Raw genomic sequence first — 24026 nt, forward strand, 5'->3', positions numbered from 1 at the left:
GGGGTCCTTCAGAGTAATGAATTGCTTTGCTAATGGCACATATCAATTGGCTGACCTTGATGGGACCCCACATGTATCAAGGGTGAATGGTTTGCGTCTCAAGCTATATCATGCACGACTGATGATGGTAGACAAGGATGAAAGAATTGAAGAAGTGAAAAGCAGTGAGAACATGGCAATATCAGATACATTGAGTCTCACGACACTGTTTTCTGCTGACCATGAATGATCTAGCAGGCTAGGGGATGGGCAAACTATGTTAGGTAATTTTTGGTAATATTTTCTTGGCATATGTACACACTCATGCATGGCATTTACAAATAAAGGGTGTCCATCTCCAAGGGCCAAAGGGGGTATAAGGCCACATGTGAACGGACCTAACAAAAATATGCAATGTGTACAGTTGGTTATTGGTTTACCTTGATAAATAAGAAATGGAAGGAGTGTGAGATGAAAATCAGTTTCACAAGGCAGGTTTTAGCACTATCATATGTGGACAAGGATGTTGACAAATGATGTGAGCATGCAAAGCACTATTTTTTTTAGAAAAATTGGATAGGGACCCGTCAGAGGAGGTCAGCTACAGTACCGGTCCTTGGCATTTCATGGGAAACAAGGTATTTGTGGTCCACAAGATGTTATTAAGAAGGTGCAAGTCTTCCTTGGATGCAAAAGTCACCATGGGATTTAATACAAGGCTTACTAAAAATAGAAGGTGGCCTTGGATTGTTTAAAAAATTCCTCAACTAGCCTCAAATTTCAAAGGGCGCCGCGTGGAGGTGTGGAGGAGAGCTCTCTGGCGACCTGGCATCTTTGGAAGCATTGTAAATAATATAATATATCTTTTTGGGTTGAACGGGCAGCGCAGCCGTATGATATAAAGGGAGGAGGGGAGCGAAGCCAAACCAGAGATAGAGCTTGCATCTATAATGCTCTTAACGCAGCTGTTGTGTGAGAGAGCATGTGTTCTGATTCTCTCAATGAGTTGCGCAGAGTATGTATGCTGAGAAGGTGTGTAGCTGCGCAGTCCATATGCCAGTGTGAGAAATAAGGAAGATTCGTTTCTCTAATGCTCTTAATTGTAGTCTTCAGAAGGGGTGTGGAAAGCTGCCCAGCCCATGTGTGTAGAGAAGCTGCGTAGCTGTGCGTAGCAGAGTGTGTGAGAGAGGCGCTGCACTCTCTATTGGTGTATAGGAAAGGAGCTGTAGCTTTCAGAGTGAGTGAAAGGGAGAACTCGCCATTCTTATGCGCAGTACATGTGCGCAGCCAGGTGTGTATAAGAGATAGCCTGTATAGCCAGTGTGATGGTGAGAGCTCGACTCTCTGATGCTCTCAGAGGGTGCGCAGCCCATGTGAGTAAGGAAGGTGCGTAGTTGTGCGTAGCAAGTGTGTGAGAAAGCACAACTCTCTCTATTTGGTGTGTAGAAGGGCTCTCGGAGAGAAGCGCTGCACTCTCTATAGGTGTGTAGAGGGAGAGCTGCAGTCCACGTGTGTATAGGAGGGCTGCGTAGTTATGAGGCTCTCAAAGAGCTGCGCAATCCATGTTTATAAGAGTGTGAGAGAGCTCGTAGTTTCCAGTGTGTGAAGGGGAGTTGTAGTTCTAATGTTCTCAAAGAGTGCGGCCCATGTGAGTAAGGGGAGAAGCACAGCCATTGTGTGAGAAGGCGTCGTCTTCAAGGTGTGGAAGCCGTGTGTTTTTTTCCTTATGAGTAAGAAGCTGCTCTCTGTGTTTGAGAGAGAAAGGAGACGAGCTCGTTTTCTTTGAAGAGAAGTACCCTCAGAACAGCCCACGGCACTCCAGTTTGGGAGGGGAGGAGAAGCTGCAACGCTACTTGTATGAATGAAGAGAAGGTACCACGCCTAAAGAGTGCGGCTCTCTGTCATGATGGCAGCCCATGCAATGTAAGTGACGGCTGGCCAGTTTTTTGTTCTCTTTTTTGTGAAATAACTCATATACATAGGAGGAATCACCAGTTTGTGGCTTTGGAAAACCCATGTATATGATAACCAACTCTCTGATTTTGTGGAAAGCTCATGTGTATGAGAAAGACAGCCCTCTGGTTTTGCTTGAGAGAATATGTATGTATGGTGGTATGCTTCTTCAACATACAGACTGAAGACCATAAAGTGATTGTGCCTCCTAGTCACACACTGCTTGCCAGGTTGGGAGAATTGAAGTTCCTTACTGATGTTGACTTTTCTTGGGGAACTGAAGTTTTGCAGAAAGCTCATAATTGATGGAATGTAACCTTGTTATGTCAAGTGGTTCTCTCACCATTTCTCTGTGGTGATCATTTTGCTTATGGTTGTGAGCCTATTTCATTATAAGGGTGCACCCCTATATGCATATGTATCAATTGAGTAAAGGGTGGCAGATGTTGATGTGCCCATCTCCCCTTGCATGTCTTGATCAAATGTATGTAGGCTCCCTCCAGTTACTTAGAAAATTGAATGAGGGTAGAGACAAGATTCTATGCTTAAGATGTTAAATGTTGTGTCAGCTCACTGAGTAGCTGACTGGTGCCCTTTTTTCTTGATGTTGGTGTGTACTCCGAACTGTGGAAAGGCATTGCTATAGAGGTGTTCCGTGTTTCTCTGCCTCCCTTCACAACGCGAATGTGCATGTAGAAAAACAGGTCATCTGCCACTATGAAGGGTGTGGAAAGAGGTTTATGGATAGCTTAAAGCTGAAAAGGCACTTTTTGATTCATATAGGAGAGAGGCCTTTTGTGTGCCCTGTTGACGTGTGTGCCCGTTTTAAGACTGGGAGAAGCGTTATGCCCATGAATACAAGCTACGTGCACATCTCCGAACATGTCATGAAAAGGTATTACCTCCTGAGGTGAAGCTTGGCAGCATATCGTGTCTTTTTTGAAATTTTCAGGTTTCCTATTTGGAATAACTAGAGAAATAAATATGCATTCATGTGTTTGGAACTTAGCAATGAACTTGGGGTATTGTGTGAAACAATGGTGATGCTTCTGGACATGTTAGTGAAGCCTCAAAGTGATGAACAGCAGTGAAATTCAGAAAGCGCAGATTTGGTCATATTTGGGAATTACTATGCAAAGAGCGTTTGATGCTGCATTGTACACCTGTGATTTGCGCAAGGTGAAAGGGGTGATTGTTTGCAGTAAAGCCGTGGAAACACAGCGAGTTGAAGTGGTTTGGGTATTCAAAAAAAGCGTGTTGCTCATTTATCCAGTGCTTATGTTGTGTTGACAACTAGATAAGCATAGCCATAAGACAATGATGTCTGGAATGCTGTGGCCTGCTGCATACACCATAAATGCTGAAAAAGAATTGATGTCATATGCTGAATGTTTGTGTGGGATACAATGGTCACATGCTACATGTATGTATGAGATTGATGTTTGTTGAGCTGAAATCAGCAAGGTGATTTATCATGTCGGAAAGTTCACAGGTAACGCAGATTGTGGGTGAGAAACTCACGAAGGATAACTACCCTGTTTGGTCTTACAGATTGGAAAATTTCCTGATGGGAAAAGGCATGTGGGAGCTATTACAAGACCTGATGAATGTCCAGAATTACCAGATTAGGACCCGTCAGATGAGCAGAAGAGAGCATACAAGGAATGGATAGAGCGGTCAAGAAAAGTCCTACATTGGATTTCTATGTGTGTCAGAGTCATTGATACCGCATATCAAGAAAGGGCATACACCAAAAGATGCATGGGACATCATTGCCAAAGTGTATGGCACCAGTACGGAAGCAAGGAAAATCTAGTTGAAGGAACGGTTGCATGGTATGTGGAGAGGCAACTGCAGTATTTCCGACTACGTGGCTGAAATTAGATAGATCTTGGAGGACTTGGCATCCATAAATTGTGTGGTTGAGGATGATGACTTGGTGTCCGTTACATTAAACGGACTTGGCCCGTAGAACAAATCCTTGGATACGTCTATTGACGTGCGCATTGCGTGGCTCTATGCCGGACTTTGAGGAGCTAGTGGCACTATGCACGACCGAGGAAGTTAAGCTTGGATTGGGTGCATCTAGTAGTGGATCCAACAAATATCAAGTTTTTTTTATCACAGTCGTGGCCGAGGTGGTAGCCACAGAGGATGTGGAGGCTACAATAGACGTTGTGGACGTGAGAGTCATGCCTAAGGACACCATGCAGGAAGAGGCGACTTTATGCCTAGAGGAGGTGACTATAGGCCTAGAGGCAGGGGGAGAGCCCAACCCCGTGGAAGAGACCGGACAAGTCATGTGCCGTGCGATGGAGAATGCCATTTTTGTGGCAAGTATGGTTAATTGCTACCACAAGCAAAATCAAAGCTATAGAGGTCGAGGTGGTAGACATTAGTATGGACATTATGTCGGGTATAAAGGTGGCTTAGGGTACAGAGACACAAGAAATATATATGCTAGCAGGTCTAGTGGCCATCTTTTTGCCATGGAGCATGTGTTGGGAAGTATGTCAGAGCCACAATTGAATGATGATTGATTTTTGGACTCGGGAGCTACAAATCACATGACTTACCATGAAGAATGGTTTGCCATCCGATGAATTTGTGGCCACTGGAGATGATACGATGCATAAGATTACTCACATTGGCAACGTATCTTTGCTAGCTAAGAATGGCACACAAAATGCACTGGGGGATGTGTTATATGTACCTACTATCACGAAGAATCTTGCATCAGTCGGACAGATGACAAATCAAGGTCTACAGGTCCGTTTCAATAGGTATGGATGCTTTATCGAGGAGTATCACAATGGGAGACCGGGTAGAGTACTTGCAAGAGGACACAAGAAAGGAAGACTCTTTGCATTGGATGCCGGAAATCCCTTTGTTTAGAGTGGCATGTATGCCAAGAAAGGTCATGCGCAGAATGCCGAGGTGGAATTATGGCACAAACGCATAGATCACGTGAACCTACAGTGCTTAAAAACCAGCAGACAAGGGAGATTGTGCGTGGATTACCACGGTCCGGACATATCAATTATGAGCATGTTTGTGAAGCTTGTCAGATTTCCAAAGAGGGGGAGAGTAAGCAGGTATCCTTTGGAAATTGTGCATTTAGACATATGGGGACTTGTGAGAATGTAACACCATCGGGATCACGGTATTATATTACATTCATTGATGATTTCAGCTGCATGACCTGGGTCTATTTTATGAAGGCCAAAAGCGAGGCGTTTGAGGTGTTTTGTGGGTATAAGACAATGGTAGAGAAAGAGCTTGGCTTCTACATAAAATGTCTACGCACAGATGGTGGTGGAGAGTATCTTTCAGCTAGGTTTGGTGCCTACTTGCGTGAGCATGGGATACGACGGCAGGTTACATGCCGATACACTTTGTAGCAGAATGGAGTGGCGGACAGAAAGAACATGGTAATTGCTGAAATTGCTCGCACAATGATGAATGAAATGTACATGCCATTGAGCTATTGGGCAGAGGCTGTGCACACGGCGGTCCATATCATGAATAGGATGTCTATAGCCACGACACATGACATTGCTCCATATCATGAATAGGATGTCTATAGCCACCACACATGACATTGCTCCTTATGAAAAGCTTTATGGGATCAAGCCAACAGTGGCTTACTTGAAGGTGTTTGTATGTGTGCGCTATGTGCATGTTCTTACAAACCTTGATTCATCGCTTCCATTGTTCATCTCTAATGACCAACCTATCCATTAGTTTTATCTCCTTCAGACGTACTCCTGGCCTGAATGCAGTGTTGTTCTCCAACATTCTTTGTATCTTCTGATTCACTTTCTCAAGAACATGTAGCCTCTCACTTATTTAGGCATTATGTACTTCTATTCCATATTGTGCTTCCACCATAGTATGCATTGCACTTGTATCTTCTGATTCGCTTTCTCAACATTCTTTGTATCTTCTGATTTGCTTTCTCAAGAACATGTAGCCTCTCACTTATTTGTGCATTATGTACTTCTATTCCATATTGTGCGTCCACCATAGTATGCATTCTCTGTACTTTCATTCGATACTTTACTTCCAAGTGAAGTGCAAATCGGATGGTACAGTGGAGAGATACAAGGCAAGGCTGGTCTCAAAGGGTTATGCTCAAACCCATGGCCTTGACTATGATGAAACCTTTAGTCCAGTGGCAAAGATGACTACCGTTAGGACGGTAATTGGATTCGTAGCCATGTATGGTTGGCAATTGTGGCAAATGGATGTTAAAAATGCTTTCTTGAATGGGAATCTACAGGAAGAGGTGTACGCTTGAAGGGTATGTACACTTGAAGTACCCACAATATGTGTGTTTACTGAAGAAAGCACTGAATGGATTGAAGGAGGCACCGAGAGCATGGTGTGAGAGGATCAGTAAGTTTCTTGTGAGCATGAATTTCAGCCAATCAATGGCTGATTATTCCTATATGTGAAGTAGACAGATGGTGGCTTGGTTGTGGTAGTGATATATGTTGATGACGTGATCATTACGGGAAGTCATACCGCTGAAATTTCAGCCATCAAAAAGTGGTTGTTGAAGGAGTTTGACATGAAAGACCTGGGAGAGCTGAGATATTTCTTAGGCATTGAGGTGGTTGATACACCTACAGGTATATGGATGGTACAGAAGCACTATGCACTTGAATCAGATTGATATGTTACAGAAGTATGGAAAATGGTTGGGAGTCTCATATACCTAACCATTACTCGTCCAAATTTGAGTTATGCTGTTGGTGTGATAAGTCAGTTCATGCAACACGCATGCAAGAGTCATCTTGATGCAGTCAGGCGGATCTTATGCTATGTGAAGACGACTATTGGATATGGGATGTTTTATGCGAAAGGGGGAGACATGTGCATGTATGGATACAGAGATGCAGACTGGGTTGGCAGCTTTATCGACAGGAGATTTGTTAGTGGTTATGCTTTTTCACTGGGTAGTGCTATGTTCAGTTGGAGTAGCAAGAACCCGCCTACCGTAGCCTTGTCGAGCACGGAGGTAGAGTATCGTGGAGCAGCTATTGCCACGTGCGAGGAATCATGGTTCGTGACTCTACTGGTAGACTTGGAATCTATATTGACAGGAGCGTTGTCATATACTGTGACAACATTCGTAGCATCATGTTGGCCAAGAACCCGGTCTATCATCAAGAACAAAGCACATAGAAGTGCATTACCACTTCATCAGGGAGAAGGTGGTATGTGGTGAGATTGACTTGGTCTATGTGAAGACCAATGAGCAGGTTGCGGACATCTTTACCAAGGTGTTGGGTAAAGACAATTTTGAGTACTTCAGAGAGGCATTGGGCCTACAACATGTGTAAGCTCATTCTAAGCTTGAGGGGGAGTGTTGAGATATATTCTGCTGTATGTGTGTGTGTGTGAGGTGTGAACACACCCTTAGCCCAAGAGATAAGAAAAAGTGAGCGAGAAGAGAAGTGTGACGAGAATGGATGACGCATGTGAGAAACAAGGGAACAATGGAACAAGGTGAAGAAAGTGGTTGAAGAAGATATTCGTATTGGTTTTTGTCTACACCACATTTACACACACTTTTGTTAAGACACAGACGCCAGAAAAAGTATTGATGCTTGCATAATATATATCATAATCATGGAAAAAATCAGTTTGCCGAGCAAGAGCATGCTGATTATGCTCCTACGAACACACTAAATCTAGTTTCATTTTATATACATAATCCCAAACTAGTCTCCAAGTTGGATTATTCAAACCCTGTATATTATATGACATGCATTTTATTGTGACATTCATTATCATGATGAAGGGAGGAGAACCAAATGCAATATGAGCTTGTCAAGTGCAGGCCATATCAATAGCATCTTGGAAATCTTGCAATTTCAGCATTTTCCCTTTGACCACTTGAGCCCAAAAACCGCCCCTCTCAACATTTGTAGAGGTGGAAGTTCTACCCTGAGGTGCTGTTGATTCTGCCCATGTACGAGATTGCAATGGTCGAGGTGTAGACTACTTTACGTGCATTTGTAGTTTGCCATCCATGTGCATCTGGCACAATTTTATCCTTGTTAAGAGAGGATTTTTGAGTTGACTCAAGTCGAGTGTTCAATTGTTGTATAGCTTTGTCTCGAGTTTGGATACTTGCACTCACAATCGGTCTTGACATAGGATTAGGCATCTTAATGGGAGGAGGCTTTTGGGTAACTGTATTTGCCAAGACAATTGGAGGCGGAGGGATAGAGTCAACAGGTGGTTGTAGTTTCAAGATTGGACATTTTGTGGCGAGGTGTCCAAACCTGTGACATGTGAAGCATGCTCCTGCAAACATACCCCTTTTTAGCTCAAAGCATTTCTCACCCATATGCACGTTCTCTATTCCACGCTTATAGAATTCGGGGTGGGTTTATCAAGGTCCCATAATATGCAAAATCTATTATGGTTTCCCATTATATGTGGGGGGGCATATCACTACACACAATTCCTTGGCCAAAATTGGCACAGCATCACTGAAAACTACTGGGAAGTTTACTACTTCTACGGATACAAGGCAATGATGCTTAACCAATGCTTGATAATCCAAGGAAGCACATGTACCATCTGCTTGCCATAGAATAGAAAAGATTTTTCCAACAACTGAAAAAACCCCTGGCAGCAGAATACACACCTTCAGCAAAACAGATTTTTCAGCCATTGAGCCACTTCATTTGCAGACGGCATTCTGCCATGAAAAAAAAGTATCCTTGCTCCCTCTGAAAATTTCTTGACCTTGGGCAAAATCATTTGCATGGGAATTTTGCATTTTAAAGTGGGTTTAGGCTTAGTGATTTGCGTGGAAGTCCTTATGCAATGCATCAATGAAAACTGTGCATCCACATCAACATGTTGAGTAGCAAATTATTCTGTCTCTTTCATTCTCTTTGGATCTGAAGCATTAGGAGATTTTTCAGATCGTCTTGAATATACATGATTAAGGGACTCCATGATAAACACACACACATACACACACAAGTGAGGTTGAGTAGAAAGCAGAGACAGCAGCAATGAACAAGAAGAGGCAAAGGCAATCAAGAGACAACAGAGACGGGAAGGGAGCAGGAAAGGGCCACAACAGTAGGAGAAGAAGAGGCTAAGCAAGAATAGATTATAGACAACAAGAAAAGGCAGCAGCCCACTGCAGGAACAGGTGATAGCCCACATCAATGACGGCAGCTCTCTGCAGAAAGAGGCGACAGCCCTCAACAAAGACTGACGACTGCCTAGAGATTGGCAGGAAGAGGCAACGACCAAACTCAGCACAGTAGGAACAGAGGAAGGTAGAAACACTAGCAGAAGCAAGCGACTGTACTTTGAGACACTCACACATGCATCATCTTCTTCACATTCATCCCCCGGTTTTGAAGAAGCCTTCTACTGACTATGAGCTGCTGTAAACCACCCTTTGCTGCATATAAAAAAGTTTCCCCTCTCCTCCCTTCAACAAATTTACTAAAGGCAATTCACCCCACGCAAGTGGAGGAGGAGGGAGTCATGTAGCTGATTGCAGATTGCAATAGTTGTACAGAGGTTATTATGCAATCTGTTTCTTATTGGAATATAATCACATCTCTCGGCTTCTTGTTTAAGCAAGTGTGTGCTTTATTTGCTGTAAATCTCTTCTGCTACTATCCCTTTCTTGGACTTGTGCAAGCTTCCACATTTTTTCTATTTGGAGCCCATTCGCATGCTTGGTATAGCCATGTGCATGTGGGTGGCTTTCTTATCATTGGCATGCATTTACACTACCCTTTGTGTGCAAACCCCAACCCTTATCTCACTGTAACTCAAATGATAGCATCCCTTTGTGAGGACTCACAGCTGTTTTGCGAAGTCTTAACTTACCTATACTATGTACTACAGTCTACAGTATACATGTCCTCATCTGTCTTGTCACACGCATATGAGGACATGCATGTGACAGCCTCCCAAGTGACTCTGGAACATAAAGTGAGCCCAAATAATTTTATATGTTGTTAGTTTGCAAGAGGAGCTGCTTGTTTTAGGTTTTCTTGTATTCATTTCTGCTCTCCTTTGTCTTGCTTTTCTAATGAAATTGCTGAATGTTGTTTAGGGTAAAATGAACACACCGGCAGCTCAAGAGAAGTGCATCACTCATCTATTGTTGTACCACACCTGTGTCAACCTGCCATTGATGATGCTTGCATATCCTATGTTCAGGTGGATGGGTATGACAAGCAAATTGCCTCTACCTTCCTGGTAAGTAGCATGATAAGCTGATTGGAATTTCGAAGATCATTTTCTAGGCCATGAACATTTTATTTATTGTCATATTTAATATGAGATTACCTCACTGGTTCATTCCACCCTTTCCTATATTTTCTTTGACAGGAAGGTAGTGGCTTTCCAGATCATATCATATTTCATCCTTGAAGACTTTATTTTCTACTGGGGTCATAGGATCCTGCACACAAAATGGCTTTACAAACATGTGCACAGCGTACACCATGAGTGAGATTTCGTGCTTCAAATTAGTTTACTCTTCTTGCAATTTAGGCCTCGTGGAACATGTGCATTGCCTAATCTACAGATGGCACTTGATGTGATTTTAATGATGGTCTTGCAGATATGCGACTCCCTTTGGCCTGACTTCAGAGTATGCCCATCCTGCTGAAATCCTTTTTCTTGGATTTGCGACTCTCTTTGGTCCGGGAATAACTGGGCCTCATCTTTTTACACTCTGGCTCTGGATGATATTGAGAGTTTTGGAGACAGTTGAAGCTCATTGTGGTTATGATTTCCCCTGGAGCCTTTCAAGACTGTTCTCTATTTATGGCGGGTATGTCTGTTCAGTTATCTTTTAAGTTGAGCTTGATCAAAGGAATGAAACTTTTGCTACTAAGCGTACCCTTGTTTGCAGTTTTTCGGAAATCAGATCATGTGTGTTATTTGAATGTGACCATGGCTGGGTTGCTTTATTTCTGTCTGTGATTGCGGGTTTTTCTGGCTAGGTTGATGTATTTACCTTCTTATTGGTGAGACATACTGTATGTACGCAGCTCATGAAAGATTTATGAGTCAAACATTGTTTTTTAGCCATCATTAGAGGGGTCATGCACTTTTGTGGGTGTAAGCGAGAATTGGCCCATCTGCTTTCAAGGTTATATGCAGGCCAGTCGTACCCCTGTCAACCTACCATACTAATGAATAGTATCAAGACCGGGTTGTACCACATTAAACCAACAGGGTTGCAAGTTGTACTACTTCGCTGATCATGGCTAGCTTCTAACCAGACTTGAAGGCTTGGGTCAGTGTAAGGTTTAAGAAAAAATGTTTATAGGGGAGGGGATTGAAAAGAACAGAAAGAAATCTTTGGTGTGACCATCTAGTGGAAGATGGGTGTCAATGTAATACATCTCGAAACGTTATTGGCATCTTCATAAAACAAAAGAATCTAACCTATGGGAATGCCAAGTGAAATGAGGCTTTCAACCTAAAACATTACCACATATGAGAAAACTTCCACAAGATAGAAGTTTAGCAAAGATCAAGATTCATGTGTCACAAACACCCAACAAAAGCTATTGGATTGCTCTTTGACCAAAACAACCCCAACAGATGACTGCATAGCTCACCACCCAAACCTTAGGGTCGAACGACCTTACTCTCGAGCAATTGCCATAGAGGAATCCAAACAAACCATTAGCTAGAACCAACTAACAGTCTGCATCCCATACTAGGAACGATCCCATATAAGGGTGGTGTCGGACCTTCCCTAGCACTATTGAGCCAGTACTGAGCTCATGAACAAGAGTCTTTGCTAGTGTAGATGTAACTAATGTCAAGCACCCACTTAAATAGGCTAAGGCAAGTCAACAATAGGGGGTCCCATGCTATTCTCATCTTTTTAGCTATTTTTAATAGTTTTCTAACCTGTCCTAATTAATCTAGCCATCAAGATTTGTAGAACACTTGTGCCTATGTGCTAGGGTTTTTAGAGATAGAAAAAAGCATGGCAAAACCACACACATACATTACACGCAAGAGTCCTAAACTATTGCTCTGTATTATGTACAAGAAAGAAGGAATACAACTGAAATTCAAGTAAAAGATGTGGTTTAGAGCCAGTGAGGTGATAGCTCAAGTGGTGAAGGTGTTTGCCTAGGACCAAGAGGTCCTTGGGTTCAAAACCCCCCTTGGTGCTTCCTCGGTGGCATCGCCTACGGGCGGATAATTAAGCGCCATGGGTGGTGGAAAATCGGTAACTCCGGGAGGATCTTGGGCCAAAGGCAAGTCGGGGAAAAAAAAAGAAAAAAAAGGATGTGGCTGAGAATGAAGATGTCAAATCACAGCCCACACACTGCACCTAAGATTTCCTTGACCAGCATGTATCGTAGAGAGATGCTTTGGAGGCTCTGATGGCTGAGGAATGTAGATGGTTATGACGATTTTGCTACTCATGTATATATATGCATCACTATTGCTAGTCGGCTTGTTGCCCGCTGGCTAGCCACATCATCATTTGCCACGTGGCACTTGTGCTTGCTGCCCACGGACTGTGCCTATATTTGCTGCTGTTGCTTAAGAGCACACAAGCATACTTGCTACAACATTAGATTATATGATGGATTTTTTTTGACAAAATTGTAATCAGCACACCAACGAGTATCAAACTCCATCTCACCCATCATAAGCAGTATTCCGACCAAGGAATGACATCCACTACTTATGTTCTATTGTAAATGAGGGTTGTTGAGATACCCACCAATGTGTGTGCTATAGGTAGACGATCTTACCATTGACAAGATATGACAAGATATAACTCTCCCATCTTAGTGTGTACAAGAAGCATGAGTGCACATGCACTTGTGACGTAATGTGGATGTATTCTTAGCTTGCCTATTTAGTCCCATCATAGTACTTAAGGATTAGTAGCTTACTCCAAACACTAGCTACTTCTACCATGTCAGATCGCGTGTCCACTAGCGCCAGTCTAGATACAATCAACAAAAGTGCTTAAATAGAACGTTAGTAGTTCATTGATTTGGATCCATGATGTAACATCATTAAACATCTTATACCACATAATTGTATTTATCCCCTAGTAGTAGATCATCCAATCTAGAGTATTTGCTCCAAATGAAAATTCGGATTTCATGCAGCATTCTCTTTCTCATGAGATCCATCCTAGTATGACCCATATGTCCGGACTAACAACTGGCCCTCTTGTCATGTATACCATCTCCATGATAACCAAAGAGGAGGAGAAATCTGTGTCCGTGTGTTTTGACGAATACCCTTGTGTATATATGACCACATCCCCGATATACGAGTGGTCAATTATATGACTTAATTCTTACTCAAAAATCTTTCTTCCTCCACATACAAAGAAGCACTTGCTTGGAAAGGGATAAACTTGATTGTGCATGACACCCATCACGGCGGAAAGAAATTTTGAAACACAAATAATTAAAAGAACACCTTGGATAACTTCACAAAGCTTGCGCTGGTGTTGTCAAACTCTTGTGCTAGATTTCTGTCACCACCTTTGCATTATATATGCTTTGATACCAAGTGAGGCGTGCTCATAGGATTCATTATGGATTGCACAAATCCATAGATATCAGAGTGCTCTTTGACTGAAGAACCCCGAACAAATGACACTAAATCGTAGAGTTGAATGAGCTCACCTTGGAGCAATCAAGTTAGTGAAATCCGCATGAACTACTAACTAGAATGGAGAAACTTCCCACATCTCATACTTCAAACAATCCCACCTAAGGGCCGCGTTGAATCTGCTGCAAGCAGTCCTGAGCTCATGAACAAGAGTCTGTGGCAGTGTAGAAGTATGTAACTAATGCCAACACCCACTTAAATAGGCTAAGCCAAGCCAATAATAGTGGTCCCATGCTATTCTTAGCTTTCCAGTTTTTCTTGATAGCTGTCCTCTAATCTTTATGAATTGGTGCCCTTTAATCTAGCCATCTAAGGTTAATCCAAACCCTAGAGTATAGGCATTCATCCTTAGGATACTCTCGTACCCTAATAAGCATCCCACTAGCCCTAGTTAGCCACCAACTCTGGTTGATCCAGGGATATAACAACTACCCTAGACTTGGGAGGTAACTATGGAGCATATTCGTGTATGCCTTTGCAATAAGCGTTTTTAAAATTAATGGTGAGATGTGGTGCTGCCATATGTGAGTGTGAGTGTGTGTTTGTGTGTATGCTGATATATATATATATATATATATATATATATATATATATATATATATAGATATGAATATGTATGTACATGTGTAATGATATTTATGTGAGAGGATCCGATTTCTAGTCTCTGTCTGGGTTGTGCCTAACTGTCTATGCTAATTCTAGCAATTCTTGGCATGTGCATGTTGTGTACATGGCTGATATTACTTTCTCGGCCACATTTATGGTCGGCACATCCAATCAGCTACCCACAGGTTTGGTCCATGCAGCCAAGTATCTCAAAGATCGATTGTGCGTAGCATATATGATTTTCATTATGGCAGCAGTGATCTGTCTCTAAGTGGGAAGTGATGAAGAAAGCTTACATGCAATGCTTGATATGCAGTGTGAACCAGGAATTGTTGTAGTAGACCTGGCCTCAAACTGGAAGCCCAAGAGAGAAATGAAGATGAAGCTTTTGAAGAAGAATGAAACCTTGGAGGTAGCCAAGGCACTTTTACTGTCTTAGAGGCTGATTTTCCAAGTCAAGACAGTCTGCTTGAGGAGAAAAACATCAGTCTCATCTTGGTGCTTCACCCTTGAGACTTTCATTAGGTCAGTACCAAAATTGGGGCTGTCATCCCTTAAATTCATGGCCGCTGCAAATTTCCAGGAAGAAATCTGAGCAACTGTTGAGCAAAGATAGGTGGGAGGATCAGGCCCCTTCCATGCCCATCACTTCGAGGGAAATTCCAAACAATCCCCACTACGGTGGTGTCAGATTCACAGAGTTCCCAAGAACGTTTGAGAAACTTAGAAATGCTTTGACAGGTTTCAAGACCTAAATTTTTTGTTCACTTGTGAAGAACCATGTAACAGAGAAATGCTGAGGTGCACCAGAAAAATGTTAATGTTTACGAAAGGCCAAAATGAACTATGAGAACAAATACTGAACATGAAAACCATGAAGGTATTTAGAGAACAAAACAAGGAAAGAAAACCTACTAATCAGCTAGTAGGTCAGGCATCAAATATACTCGTCTCAAAAATCATCAACTGGTGGTCTTATTTTGGGTTTTGGTTTGGATTTATGAATTTTCTCAACGAGGGCTCTACCATCATGAGAGAGAGAGAGAGAGAGAGAGAGAGAGAGAGCCATATTAACGTTCACTGTAGGCCAAAATGGCCTATGAGATGAATATACATAATTGAAAGACCATATTGTTGTTGAGCTAAATCTATGGTCCTAAAAAGAAAAACATACATGAAAGCGTTGTGAGGTTGAGCAAGAACAACTCCAGGCCTCTATAGCAACTCAACCAAGACACTGTGAATCGTTACATCAACCCAAAACCCAGCCTCAATGGACACTATTACATTGAATCCTTCAGGCTTCAACACCCAAGATACATCGAATTATAATGGTATATGAGAACCAGCATAAGGAACTGAACATATACACGGAGTATACCATCCATTTCAGTTTTTTTCTTTTACAACTGATAGCCATGCAGTAGCACCATGGTCTCAGACAAGCAAAAGCTTCTGGTCTTCAATGGTCTTGAGGTCTTGAATGGCAATGGTCTTCACTACCAACACCTTCACGATCAGCTTCAGTAGCATCTTCCCCACACCCTTGTCTTTTTGATGACAGCATGTACTTCTTTTCTTTTTCTTTCACCCCCAATTCCAGTCGTGTTTTGGCCTCCACTCCTCTTCTCTCGAACTCACGAGCTCCCCCAAGTCCCAGCCTTGGTTTGGATAGTGGCCATGTCATCATCATCATACCTTGCTACGCCATGCTGCACGCCATCAACTTGCCCAAGAAGGGCTCCCCAATCTGCTGTCGTGGATCAGCCGCCTTCCCATACTGCAGTCGGCCAGGGTTGCCATGCCATCATTGTGTGGGCTCAGCCCACACCCTTCTCTCCCTTCTTCTTCCTCCATAGCATTCGAGTCCGGCCATCACGCCATGCCATTTGGCTGCCATGCGCCAGCCCACACCCTTATGCGGCGCCTCCGACCACCCATTGCCTCCCTCCACTAAGGTTTTAAAACCTTAGTTAATATTTTGAAATTTCAACAGCACTAGCCCTTGTTCACATGTCCAAGACTAAAGCGTGACTCCCAAAGTCCACACCTCTAGAGCATGTGCTAAACCAACGGCAAATGCCGAGAAGTCCACCCAACTTCCAAAACCGGAGGTGCAATGTCATCCCGAGAGAGCACTTTGAGCTATCCATCATTGTTTCTTGAGCCTTGTCACAAACGCACACACATTGTGCAACAAGCAACAAGCTATATATACAAAGATGAGTTGATGCATCATTCAAATCCACAATGCAAGCATACTAGTTGACCATTAGTGCACCCCTGTCCTCTAGCAGGTAGAGGATCCTATTACTACTCCAACACAAACACAAAGTAAGAACACCTGAGTGTACCAAGGCAAGAGGTACATACCTCAGCCACTCCTGTACATGAGTTTGGGGTTTGCCAATTTCTCCTTACAGCATCCTACTAATGTACTAGTAAATTTGCAATGTCAAGCTTCAATTACAATCACGTCTGCTAAAAATCACATGGTATTGGTTTTTTTTTTAAAGTTTTGTCTTGGGTTTTTCTTTTCCTAGAAATCCTCAATGAGTTCTCTACTTTCACAATGGATTGGCCACTTGCCTTCTTTCCGAGCTGCCCTCACCTTGGCTAATTTTGTATTATTCTGTTTGAGCTACATTGGGGTGAGTTCCTCAGTGATCCGTATCTTTGTTTCTTTAAGTTGGTTTGATCGTTTGAGGACCCCAATCTTATCTTGACTTGAAACTGAGATTATGTTAGTGTCTATTAAAGACCCAATGTGTCTATGATAAGACCAAAAAGTGTTATATAAGTTCCATTTGTAAACTGAAGACCATAAACATGGAGAGAGAGAGAGAGAGAGAGAGAGAGAGAGAGAGAGAAAGAAAGAAGAAAGAAAGTTATATTAACGTCCAAAAGACCCAAAGGATCTATGAGACTAAAGTGGTACACATAGCGTCCATGAAATCTTGTCATGGATGAAATAAGAAAAAGCAAACAGTAAACTAAAACTGAAAACTGAAAGCTAAGAAGTCAGACTTTGAGATTATACAAGATGAAAAATCTAGATCCTACTATGCCAAGTATAGGGTACAATACAATAAGTGATGGGATATGGGAGAGCTGAATAAAAACAGTCAATCGACCCTGTATGCGGGGCAAGGGCCCATCCAAGTTGTCCATCATGGGTGATACAAGAAGGCTAGAGATGTCGATAGTTTGCTGTGAGGATGAGGCTGCTGGATGGCAGGTGAGGATCTCCTGAATCTGGGGTTGTTGACATGGGGTGGCCGGGGTCCGACGGGACGATGTCTAGCTCTATTGAGTGTGTGGATGTCACTCCCATGGGCTTGTTGCGACGAGAGGGCACTGTGGTATAGGCTCCCATATACATTGTGATGGGCTTTGGTGCCTCTCTCTCTCTCTTAGGCTGGAAAAAACTGGTGATGGTAAGCTTAGAGGAGGGCTGTTGGGGGCAAGGATCTTTGAGTAGTAACTTTCTGTGTCGACTGAGCTCTAGTAGGAAGAGTCGAAGGCACCTTTGATTTGGGTACACTTCATGATCTGGGATAAGGGTCCAAAGCCCTCTCTCAATAGACAATGAAATCTTCCTCTGATCTCAGAGTAGACTGGGCACTGGCTTCTCCGACTCAACCCCCATTTGACAGAGTCTACATGTGGTATCCGCTCAGCTTTGCCAGTCTCTATCCTCAGTCTATGGGATGATACCTTAAGCTAGCCAGTGGCTATCCTCATAGCATGGGACATGAAGGCATTCAGATAACTTGGTCTTTGTATCAAACCATATATATATATATATATATATATATATATATATATATATATATATATATAGAGAGAGAGAGAGAGAGAGAGAGAGAGAGAGAGAGTTATTGACATGTACAACTTACATGCAGGGCTGATTTCCATGATTATCATCATCGACTATTGTATACAAAATCTGGAAACTACTCATCCACATTTACATACATGGACTGGTATACCTGCAGTTGGTTGATTTAAAAAAAACTCGTTATTAAAAGCTTCAAGATTATGCTATTATAAGATTATTTTAATGCCTTTGCAATGCAGGATTTTTGGGACTGACAAGGGTTATCGCAAATTGAAGTCTTTAAAGCAGGGGACAGAAGTTTCAGAAGAATTTCTTGTTGGAAACCTGTTGGAAAGTCCCGAAGAAAATGAAACAAAAAATTGATAATGGACTGCAAAACCACCAGTATCTAGCCTAGTGAGACATGCTTGCCCGCTTATCCCCTCGTGTCCGAGGCTATGTGCTCTTTTCTCAGGGCTCAGGATACAGGGGTTGTGGCTGCCCTTTTGCACTCTTGGAGGAGCTTTTAGATGTAGAATTTGTAGATGATACCGTTGCCTATCTTTTTGAATTGGAGGGGAGGGAAACCTTTGACGCTTTGCAACACCAACTGAGCATGGCTTCAGAGGGGCATGGATCAACTAGCACTAGTCGTGTGGTTTTTGGGTTAGCAGCACCCTTAGATAGACTCGTTTCACTTGTCCATTCGTTTATCATTTGTGCGTGCAAGTCTTTTGTGGTGTGTTAATATTATTATGTTCAAATCACCTCGAGAAGTCTTTCTAATATATTTATGTGTGAGTATAAAGGTTATAGACAAAGATGGAAGTTCCAAGTAAGGTGGCAATTACTATGGACTAGATCAACCTTCCTAGACTCTAGGAATGTTAAGGTGTCACATATGTTGGAGGAACCTAAGTGGTGTAGATGGCACATTGGACACTGCACTTGGGCACATAAAAGTCACATAGAGACGCTTTCATCAATGTATAAATTGATGTAATTACTTTGTGATATTTGAGCTAATTTAAGTGATCTAAGTGGTTCTTTGTGGACATTCTGATGCACTTTATGTGAAACTCCTTTTGCTACGTGCACAGTTGCTCCATGAGGAGGTCCTCATGATCCTTGGCTCTACCATTGTGTAGCTTTAATAGGGTAGTGGTGAAATTAGATATGATGGGGTGTGGATATGAGATAAGTTGGGAGGAAGCTGGTCGGCATGTCATATAGTTGGCATGGTTACGTCTCCCATATGTGATCGGTATGTCGTATAGTTGGCATGCTTACGTCTCCCATATGCGAGGGTTTGCAAAGGTGTCAGCATCCTTTTTTTTCTCAAGGATCCAAGATGTTTGCGCTAAATATTAAAAAGAGACAGTAAAAAAGAAGAAGATTGTGTAACTCCTGATGCTTAGCCAAAAACTCTCGCTTTTGTCCTTGTGTTTTTCTTATTAGTGAGTTTAGATCATGATTAGTTCTTTGATCTTGAATAGTGCTTGCACTTAGTGTGCAATTTATCTCTTTGATGTTTGGTTCATGATTTCTTGATGAGTTGATCAATCTAATGGAGAAGGGTATAATCTCTTTGAGGATTGGTTTATGATTTCTTGGTGAGTAAGTTGATCACATGGAGAAGGATATAATCCCAAACTCATTAAAGGCCTCCATCTCCCATAAAGTTGTAGACGGCCTATTGTTGAAGGAATTTTTAACTATGGGTCCACAAAATTAGCTCTACTAAATGCAATAGACTCACAATAAGGGAGGAGGCAAATCCTACGTGATCCATTGAATTGAGTAGATTGTAGTCATGTCTACTTTTGGTACTCGTGACTTTTTTGAAAAATTTGGCCACACCTCACCTTGTTGCTTGCAAAAATGGGCATGGGCATGGGCATGGTCAAGTACCCACTTTTTTTCAACTGTTTTATGAGGAATTGACAGTGAATAATCTCATAGAACTATAAGTAGCAAATTCTTATGAAGTTTCTATCAAATGTTTCAAGCAAGTAAGAAAGAGGTCTTGGACCTCACCAAGGGAGTGTTTAAGAATGAAGCTCTATCATCTTTATTCAACTAAGGGTGCCCTTATCTTTGTAGCTTGGGCTTATCCTTATGGAAACCTCAGCAAAGGTTTTATGCCTTTAATCTTGCCAATACTACATGCTTGGCAATAGAGTATCATTGTGCAAAGACTCCCATAATCATTCATGAGACAACACGAATACACAAGCGTCCTTCTTCTTATAGGAACCACAATATAGGAAAATAATTAGATTGCTACATGCATTTAGTACCTTAATGCTCATTCCCAAGACACACCAAAGATTATCCTTTTTGTAGGCAAATATAGATGACACTTAACCACACATCACTCAAACTTTATTCACATAGGCACACTTTGATGAAGTCACTTTGTCACAAAAAACACCTAGACTAGAGTAGGAACAAATTGGATGACCAATCAATGATCAATAACTACACAAAAGATCACACCAAGATTGGTTAGTAGTAGATTCTTGGCACATAGCCATGAGATATATGAACAATAAGACCCACTTGGATGAGAATAGGGAAAGGTTTGAAAACGCCCCCATCTAAAAATTTGCTTGATGCAACCCTGTAGTTTGCTGAAGAGAGATTCATGGACAAAGACTAGATTCAAGTTGTGAATACAGGATTCAATGTTTTGGAGAGAGAGAGAGAGATTTTAACCTACAAGCTAAATTGGAGAGCCAAGCCTACACCAAAACAAAGCTATGGCTATGGCTATACATAGACATGGCCATGTAAATGCTTGGCTATGCATAGGCATGCCATGGCGGTTGCCCTTGGCATGCCTATGCATAGCCAAGCCTACAGACGGCCATGGTTATGCATAGCCGCCTGATTTAGAGTATAAGCTTAGCGATAGAGCTTTGAGGGAAGGAAGTGCTCTATCAAAGCGCGGCAACAAAAGTGCTCTGATGCATTCATCTCAAGCAAGAGAAAGTTCAATTTAGAATGGTGGTTGGATAATCAAATAAGGTTTTCCATGTTGAAGCACCATGCATGCGTTTACATAAGATCACTTCAACACATTGTGTAATAGAATACCTTCAAATATGTATGTATGTGCACTCAGTAGTAGAAAACAGGTTGGTATGGTCGGTATAATGTACGATGATTAGATGTGAAGGGTTGGGTAGCAACACAATTCAAAAAGAGGGGCTGCACACTACAATCACTGTGAAATGTGCCCACCCATTCATATGAATGCAAATCCAGTGTGCCTATTTAATAAAGTTATTGGCCTCTTTATGACAATGGTCACCCACATTTTTTAAATGGATATAATTATGACATCCAAGAGCATGTAGTGATTGCCGTGATTTCTTAGCCACCATCATAAATTACATGTAAATGGTAAAATACTTGCAAGTCTGATCCTTTTCCCATCACATTTGATGGGCAAGGGTGCCCGTCAAAAGACAGCCCTAATTACAAAGCTCACTATCCGTCACTTGTTTTGGATCAACTCCATTAAGCTACCTTTGCTAGGTTTCGTGTGTGTACTTCATAATAATGTTTTGTTCACTACTCAATACTCTGTGTGTGATACTGCATTTCTTCATGAATAAGAGAGGGAAGAATGAGATCTTTTGGAATAGGGGCTCGAACCTTGGTGAAAGCCCTCACATGCTTGGCTTCTACTTTGCTATGTTCACTTTTAACATGTGTGTATAGAGTGGTTTCAAACTTTAGCATCCTGAAGGTATATAGGGTGTCATTCTCTTAGCATATGCATAATACCCCAATTGTTAGCGAGCAGCTCTGAAATATATCATGATTCATTTGTATGAAGGCTTTTTTTTTTGGATATGCCATTACACAACATATAAAACTTACAAGGAACCCTTCAAAGTTGAATGGTATTTTATCAAGGATAATCTTGCAATAATTTTTTTCCCTCATGGATCGTTTCATGCATTTTGTACAAAGGCTGAAAATTTTTTGGGTATGCCATTACACAAAATACGAGACTTACAAGGAACCTTCAAAGTTGAATGGTATTTTATCAAGGATAATTCATATTGGTACATTCAACATTTTAAAAAAAAAGGAGAAAAAACATACAATATATCATTGTTTGGGGACCTAAATTTCAGAATCAGACAAACAATTTTAGAAAACACTATATTTTTTAGAAAAATAAGAGACTTTACTTCCTAAATTATCTTAATGAGCAACCGTTGCCTTCTTGACACTTTATCCACAAATACTGAGACAACTTCTCAATATTTAGTCCCAAAGTGTCTTCTTGAACTTTTATACACAAATACGAAGACAACTCAATATTTAGTCTCGTAATATTGACACTTTACTTACATAGTTGACCTAGGACTTATAGAATGAGTCCATTTAAATATGTTTCAACATCTTTTAGATTTAAAATGTCATTCAAAAATGATTTTTTTTCATGCTCCCTTTTCTCCTATCTTTAATCATCCTAGATTATGTTTTTTTGATAAAGTTATTATTTATCATGGTAAGTCCATATTAGAGTCACCTGTACAACTAGTATTATGGCAAGCTAAGAAGCTCTTTATTCATCATGTTTGACTTTCTGCTCATTCCAATTAAATGTATGGTATATATCAAGACCTAGAGGTGAAGGTAAGGTTAAGGAATAGGGTTTATTTTTAATTGAGATTTATTTAAATAATTATAATTATAAATTAAGAGGTAGAAGACCTTACATTCTTTAAAAATACTCTAAGAGATCATATGTCATTGTTTGCTAGCAAGATAAATTCAAGAGAAGACAAGCAATCTTACCACTTTAAAGCTCTTTAGAGTTTTGGTGTTTTTCCAAACTTATCCACTTTCAATGATGAAAGAGAACAAAGTTTACACTTTTTTTTTGAAAATAGGTACTTTGTAGCATTTATCAATAATTTTAGAAAAAATAGTGCTAAGTTGGTTTTGTGAAAAAAATTAAATCCACTTGCTTCATTCTTTATTTTACAAGCCCATGAATTTTCCAAAGCCTTTTGAATTCTAAAAATAAAATTTTTCTTTGGATAAAGAAGTTAGAAGTAAGAGGTTGTGAAAACATGAGGAAATTAATGCAATGGGTCTTTTCTAGAATGCTATTATTGATTCTAAAAGTTTATTAAATGGGTATGCTATTGTTGATTTAAAAAGTTTATTAAATGGATCTTTTCTAAGATGCTATTTTTAATCCAAAATCCAAGTCATTGATGAACATTCTTTATTCAATGAATCTTTTCTAAGATTCCCTTTTAAATCCAAAATCCAAATCTTTGAATGGCTTTCTAGATTTCAATTTTGATTTTAAAGTCAAATGTAGCAACAATGCATATTTTTTCGTCTAAATTTTTAAGTCAAATGTAGCAACAATAATTATGCGTATTTTTCGTCTAAATTTTTAAGTCAAATGTAGCAACAATAATTATGCATCTTTTTTTGTCTAAATTTTCTTTTTAAAAACATGTTATTTTTTGCTCGATAATTTTAATTTAAGATGTGAAGTTATTTTTAAAAAAAATTGAGAATCCAAGTGCTTTTAAATGTACCCTTGAAAATATCACCTAACCAAAAATATATAAAATGTGGCCTTAAAAAAATGAGTTTATGTGAAGGATTATGGTGGGCCTTGATTCTTGTTGGGATTCTAGCATGCAAGTGCACATCAGGTTGCAAATAAACTAATTCATCTTTACAAAAAACTTTTAATAGTCAAGTTTTATTTTTCATGCATTTGCATGGAGGTGTGGCAAATTCTAGGATCCCATCTTAATCTTGAAAAACACTAGATTTGGCTATTGAAATGTGACTCCTCAAGTGAGATTAGAGAATCCCTAGAACCTAAAACTTGATGTGGGATTTGGATTCTAGAATCTAAATGGGATTCCAAAATCCTAAAAGAAAATTGCTTTTCATATAAGCTTGTTGCTTTTTTGTGCTTCATTTTCATGCTTTTCTTGATGTC

The 24026-nt window shown here is 40.8% G+C and overlaps 1 protein-coding gene across 2 annotated transcripts in view; it reads left to right on the forward strand.

The window, feature by feature from the left end:
* Window positions 1-18553, forward strand: part of LOC147642179 (methylsterol monooxygenase 2-2-like) — a 43944-nt gene extending 25391 nt beyond the window's left edge. For both annotated transcript variants that reach the window (XM_086803385.1, XM_086803377.1), the window contains 5 exons: window positions 10040-10185; window positions 10318-10437; window positions 10553-10765; window positions 18114-18194; window positions 18289-18553. In XM_086803385.1, coding sequence (XP_086659511.1) covers window positions 10040-10185; window positions 10318-10437; window positions 10553-10765; window positions 18114-18194; window positions 18289-18412 — 684 coding nt within the window. In that variant the 3' untranslated portion in view covers window positions 18413-18553. The remainder of the gene's footprint in view (window positions 1-10039; window positions 10186-10317; window positions 10438-10552; window positions 10766-18113; window positions 18195-18288) is intronic.
* The last annotated feature ends 5473 nt before the right edge of the window (window positions 18554-24026 follow it).

The sequence above is a fragment of the Cibotium barometz genome, chromosome 1 (genome assembly GCF_041138505.1).
Source record: "Cibotium barometz isolate CiBa-2024 chromosome 1, ASM4113850v1, whole genome shotgun sequence".
NCBI classification, from domain to species: domain Eukaryota; kingdom Viridiplantae; phylum Streptophyta; class Polypodiopsida; order Cyatheales; family Cibotiaceae; genus Cibotium; species Cibotium barometz.